Source organism: Petaurus breviceps, unplaced genomic scaffold, assembly GCF_028583685.1.
Source record: "Petaurus breviceps papuanus isolate PSGF00001 unplaced genomic scaffold, PetGlider_PUasm1.0 551, whole genome shotgun sequence".
In the NCBI taxonomy this organism is placed as follows: domain Eukaryota; kingdom Metazoa; phylum Chordata; class Mammalia; order Diprotodontia; family Petauridae; genus Petaurus; species Petaurus breviceps.
The window spans coordinates 35,344,032-35,350,537 of NW_027186372.1; the positions used below are offsets into that span (position 1 = coordinate 35,344,032).

A 6,506-nucleotide genomic window follows, 5' to 3' on the forward strand; every position below is an offset into this window, starting at 1 on the left:
GAGAGAGAGAGAGAGAGAGAGAGAGAGAGAGAGAGACTGTGTGTGTGGATTAGGCTCAATGTTTTCTAATGTATGTGTAATATATATGGGGGGGGTGGAGTTTGGACAAAATGTCCTCTAATGTATGAGTGTATATATGTGTGTGTGAGAGAGACTGTGTATATAGGATTAGATTCCATGTTTTCTAACGTGTGTGTATGTGTGTGTGTATGTATAGGACTGAATTAAATGTTCTCTCAGATCCCTCCCAGTTCTAACACACTGGGAGTCTTTGTCTGCTACTCATACTGAGAAGTCAGTTTGCCTTACCCGTCGGGCTGTAACCACAGTCCTTACCTGGTCCTGTTCTCGAACTGACCCTTTGTACCTCCCTCCTCCTCTTTCCCTTGTACCCCCCTCTCTCTTCTTTTGCTTCCTATTCTCTCTCTCATTCAGGATCATAGAAATTGAGTCGGAAGTTATCTGAAAAATCGTATAATCCAAATCTTAATTTACTGATTAAGAAATTGACACAGATCAGGGAAGTGGCTTATCTAAGGTCCTCACTATCTAGGGTGACAGAGCTGAACTTCATCTTCCTGGGCTCTGTCACCAGACCCTTTGTTCTTTGCCCTATTCTATTTTCTAAGCTTCAACAAAAAAAATGACCCTCTCAACTGTATTGTAAATTACCCAACCAATTAGTCATCTCTGAACCCTCACCCCCCTTCCCAAGCTGGAAATATGTTCTTTTCCTGCTTGAATCTCTCATAGCACTTTATATGAATTTTTCTTTGTTCTTATTGTCTAATGTACTTTACGAGCTTTTGTGAGATATTGTATATCCTCCCTCGGATTGTAAGTTCCTTGAGGGCAAGAGTTTTGTCAGATTTCATCTTGTATCTAGTACAGTATCTTACAGGGTTCTTAAGGTTTGTTGATTTCAATGGTTAGAGAGATCTTAAATAGCAAGTGTAGCCATATCCTCTTTTCTCCCTGCCCCACCAGTCACACCTTATTTTTAAGATCATACACTTCTACATGAGGGAGTTTGTTGTGAGCTGCATTTGCATCTGATTTAAAGACACTTGTAAACTAGCCTCTTGACAATTAGTTAACAGGAGTGCTCATTGACTACTCAGCCTTGACCTTAAAATCCCAAGCCATTTCTACATGTTTGATTTGGGTGGAACCTTGACTTAATAACAGTGTATGAGTCTGCTAAGCTCTGGACCAAGAGTAATGTTTACATCTGACACACTGTTCTCCTTGTCTTCTTCTATGAAAGCAAATTCTTCTGTTTGCTCAAACACTGACGGGTTCCAAGCCCAGTTAGGAAAGTTTTGCCAGCATTTCTGCAAAGGGTGATGATTTTTGAGTCTCAGAGAGCAAGGACTGTCTGTTACCTGAATGCCTTCAGTTGTTCCCCCTAAAGGCTTCCCACCAGAGGACAAGTCAAACTCACCCTAGGGAGTTTTCTATCATGACTGAAAAACGGTGTGCTTCTAACACAAACACTACTCTCTGAGTCACCTAAGATGTCTAAGACAGGCCTCTCCACTCACAGACTTCCAAACATTCATCCATTAAATAAATTTCTTTTTAAAAATATAGTTTTAAAATTAATTTTTAAATATTTCCCAATCATATGTAAAAAAAACTTTTAACATTTATTTTCTAAAATTTTGAGTTCTAAATCTTTTCCCTTGTTCCTGGCCCTCCCCCAACCCTTAAAAAGGCAAGAAATGTTATCAATTATATATGTAAAGTCATAAAAAAACATGTTTCCATATTAGCCCTGTTACAAAAGAAAAATATGCACCCAAACAAGAAATATAAAGAAAGTAAAAAATGTATTCTTCAATCTGCATGCAGAGTTCATCAGTTCTCTCCCTGGAGGTAGATAGCATTTTTCACCATGGGTCCTTTGGAATTGTCTTGGATCATTGTCTTGATCAGAGTTGCTAAAGTCTTTCAAAGTTGATCATCCTGACAATCTTTCAATACATTTCTAAACAGCTGCTGATGCATATCAAAGGACTTAGGTTCAAATCTCACCTCTGATGCATATTAATCAGGTGACACTGGGCAATCTACTTAACTTTCCCAGGTCTCAGTTTCCTCATCTGTAAAATGGGGGTGTGGGGGAAGGGGACGAATGGACTAGCTAACCACTAGGCTCTCTAGATATTATAGTCCTGTGCTCCTTGAGGAGGGTGGGGAGAATGACATGGTCAGACCTACACTTCAGAAAAATTACCTTAGCAACCGAGTAGAAGATGAATTGGAATGGGAGGAAACTTGAAGCAGGTGACGAGTTAGAAAGCTAGGGCTGAAATCCCAGCAAGAGGTGATGAGGGCCTGAATTAAGAGTATGGATCTATCTACAAGCAGAAAAGAAGGGGCTCATACTAGAGATGGTAGCAGACGTAGGCTGAGTGAGAGGGAGGAGTCAAGAATGGCACTTAAGTTGGGAGGTGAGTTGGGGGGTTGGCGGTGTCTTGTTAGCAATAGGGATTTCGTAACTAGGCAGTGTTTGAGGGGAAAGACAATGAGCTCCGTTTTGGGCATGTTGTATTTGAGATGCCAATGGGCCATTTTAATATGACCATAAAATTCTAGACTTGGATATTGGCAATGGAAGATCATTTCTTTTTCAGTCCCCAAACAAGAAGCCTATTTCTCTCTCTAGTCCCCAAAAGAACATTTGGTCTTTTCTTGAAGTCAGGAATGCCTGAGTTCAAATCCGACCTCAGACACCTACTAACTGTGTGATCCTGGGTGAATCATTTAATCTGTTTGCCTCAGTTTCCTCATCTGTAAAATAGAGATAATAATAGTTCCCACCTGGCAGAATACTGTGAATATCAGATAAGATAATAATTGTAAAATGCTTAATACAATGCCTGGCACATAGTAAGTACTCCATGAATGTTAGCTATTATTATTTCCTCTACCTTCCCCACTCTCAGTAATCTCCTGTCTCACCCCAAAAGTGAGTATGCTACACTTTTTTGGCCTGATCCCTATTGACAACTACCATGTCTTCTGCTCACTTGTTACAAAGCTGGCTGGTAGATCCATGGTCCACAGCTGGTCATTTGTTTTGATATGCCTGACTTTTATCAAGTCCCTTTTTGGAAGCCACAGATTAAATAATAAAGAACCAAACTAGTTCTGCAGGCAGAAAATTGTTCTTATCTGTTTAAAACGAGTGCTTAAGTTCATGACTGTTGATGTGCATTTTTCTCTCCTTTGCCCAGGAAATAAACTTTTATAAGGTCATCGACTATATCCTTCATGGAAAAGAGGACATCAAAGTAATACCGTAAGTTTCTAATGGAAGCACACAACCCATAAAAAGGGATTCTCCAGGGTCAAAAGAGGCAGGCTACAAATGCTGCCACCTATAATCCATGACAACAAAAGAGAAAAAAAAGGGGGAGTGGTTATTGATGGCAGTATCCTACAAAGGGTATGAGGAAAATCAAAAAAAGCAAAGGCTCTTAGCCTTTTTAGTGTCCTAATCCCCTTTGGCAATTTGGTAAAGCTCATAAAAATATAATATTACAGAGAAGACCAATTATGTTGAAATATAGTTATCAGAATATTTTTTAAAAACAAGCTCACAGACCCCAGGGTAAGAATCTTTGGACATAGAATTCTGGACTTGGAATCAGGAAGACACAGGTTTGAATCTGACCTCTACTACTTATTAACTGTGCAACCATGGGCAAATCACTGAACTTCTAGACTCAGTTTTCTGAACTGTAAAATGAGGCCAATATTATCTTTAGTACTCACCTCACAGGGTTGTTTTAATGCTTGGGCAAAATTCGTGTTAGCCTTTTGCTTTTTCACTTGAGTAGGAGTGGGGGGAGGCTCTCATCAGGGGGATGTCAGTGTTCAGAGTTTTGATTTCAATAGCATGGGGATCCTCATCTTAATGTACAATCTTAAGAGAGTTGGGCCACTGAGGCCACTGAAAGGGGCCACTGAGGCCACTGCCTATTAGGTCACACAGTCTGCATGTGTCAGAGGTATAACCTAAGCCTAGATCTTTCTGACTACTATAAGGCCACACCCTCTCTACCACCACCATTGCTACCAACTAGCTAGCTAGCATATTATATAGCATCTACTATGTGCTAAGCACTTTACAATCATCATTTCATCTGATTCTCACAACAACTCTGGGAGATAGTTACTATTATTATCATCACCATTTTGCAGTTGAGGGAACTGAAGCAGAATAAAGTGACTTGCCCAAGGTCACACAGCTAGTAAGTGACTGAGGCTAGATTTGAACTCAAGTCTTCCTGGCTGCAAGCCCATTGGTAGATCTACCACCTAGCTCCCACAGGCTGCCTTTCCTGCAAAGCTTAAAGAACTCTATAAATGCCAGCTATCATTATTGCTTCAAAGCACTTTAATTATTTAATTACCATTAATTATTTAAGCCAGGCAGAGACCATCAGCTGGAAGGATATCATCTAGATTAACCTCCCTCATTTTGTAAATTGGAAAACTGAGGCCCAGGGAAGGGACTGGCCCAAAGTTCACCATTTTCAGTCATTTAGTAGCCTACAGGCATAGGTGGCAAGCTCACCAGTTTTCAAATGACAGAAAGCAGTGAACATCTGTTACCATATTGTATGGTAGAATCCTGGTCCAAATCAGATCACAACGGATGGGCCCAAGCTAACTAATCAAATGGAACGGAATAGAGTTAAATATAAAATAATATACTTTGAGAGTGCTGTGATCTCCTGGATGGGGGCATTTTCTCTGATGATGTTGCTTGTGGTCCAGTCACGACAGTCTATCCTGTTTTGTTCTTCTCCATGTCCTTGGGTTTTAAATATTGTTGATGTTTAAATCAATTACAGTTTTGGAACTGAATATAAAAATGTTTAAAAACAAAAAATTTTTAAATCGATTACAGGGGGCTGCTAGGTGGCACAGTGAATAGAGCACCACCCCTGGAATCAGAAGGACCTGAGTTCAAATCTGGCCCCAGACACTTGACACTTACTATCTGTGTGACCTTGGGCATTTTACCCCAATTGCCCTGCCTTCCTCCAAAAAAACCAAAATCAATTACAGAAGTACAGGGTAGGGAAGGTAGGACTAGAAAATAATTCATGTGTGAAAAAAAGGCCCTGGGGGTTTAGTAGTACAAACTCAACAAGAGTCAGAAGTCTGACAGGGCAGTCAAAAGAACTATTGCTATCTTACTCTTACCCTGAATGAAAAGAAGTCAGGTGTGCAGAACGAAGGAGCAGCTAGGTGGTGTAGTGCCCAGCCTGGAGACAGGAAGACCTGAGTTCCAATATGGCCTTAGACACTTCCTAGCTGTGTGAGCCTGGGCAAATCACGTAATCCTGTTTGCCTCATTTCCTTATCTGTAAAATGATCTGGATAAGGGAATGGTGAACCACTCCAATATCTTTGCCAAGAAATCCCCTAAGAGTCAGACACAACTGTAATCACTGAATGACAGCAACAAAGTGCAGGATGAAGAAAGGAAGTGTCTCTATGAGCACAGATGATATTATTGCTTTCAAAGTTCATCTCTTATCTAGCACTTGTCCATAAGTAACCTCACCTGTCCTCACACAATCCTAGGGAGGCCTGCCTGTAGTTTCACAGTCAGATATACTGGGAAATCAGCCAGTCCATCTCATTTGTGTGGCTCTCTCCTAGAGAACCTTAAAGTTCCCTTACTGATGGCCTCAACCCTGCTCCTAAGCCTGGCCTCTTCACCTGGCTATAATTCCCTCTGCCTGTGACCAGACTCGGGCTCCCTGAATCTGAGTAGAGGATGAATTGGAATGGGAAGAAGTGTCTGAGGCTGGACTTGAACCCAGGTCCTCCTGACTCCAGGGCTGGTGCTTTATTCACTGCGCCACCTACCTACCCCAACATTTTTATCAATGTTTTGGATAGATCAGCTTCTTGGATGGCATGTCCATCACATTTTCATATGACAGAAAGTTGGAAAGGATAACTAACCCACTGCATGATAGAGTCAGGATACAAAAGGATCCTAACAGACTAAAACTTAGGTGCCACATATAAGGCAGGAGGCCACATGACCTACAATGCTGGAGAATGCAGCCTGAACCTGACTGACATGTGGTTGAGAAATATTTAACAAAATATACATAAATACAATAGAATGTAGATGTCAATATGGAGTTTTCTAAGTCAATGTGCAGCCTTCAGGGATTCTTGTGTATGGTTTAGTGAGCCTTGCTTCTATTTGAATTTGATACCACTAGGCTAGAGCAGTGGATTTAAATCTAATAAGATGAAATTCAACAGGGATAAATAGAAAGTTTCTCATTTGGGTACAAAAAATCTCAGCTTCATAAGTACAAGATGGAGGAAGCGTAGACAGCATTTTTTCTGGAAAAGGTCTGAAGAGAGGTTCTCTTCCTCTCTCACTCCTTCTCTTTTCCCATCTCTATACATATGTATAAATATATATAGAAATATAAATACATACACATGTGTACAAATAC

The 6,506-nt window shown here is 40.6% G+C and overlaps 1 protein-coding gene across 7 annotated transcripts in view; it reads left to right on the plus strand.

Moving 5' to 3' along the window:
* Nucleotides 1-6,506, plus strand: part of PDE6A (phosphodiesterase 6A) — a 100,818-nt gene that overhangs the window by 21,007 nt on the left and 73,305 nt on the right. For all 7 annotated transcript variants that reach the window (XM_069102640.1, XM_069102641.1, XM_069102643.1 and 4 more), the window contains one exon: nt 3,243-3,307. In XM_069102640.1, coding sequence (XP_068958741.1) covers nt 3,243-3,307 — 65 coding nt within the window. The remainder of the gene's footprint in view (nt 1-3,242; nt 3,308-6,506) is intronic.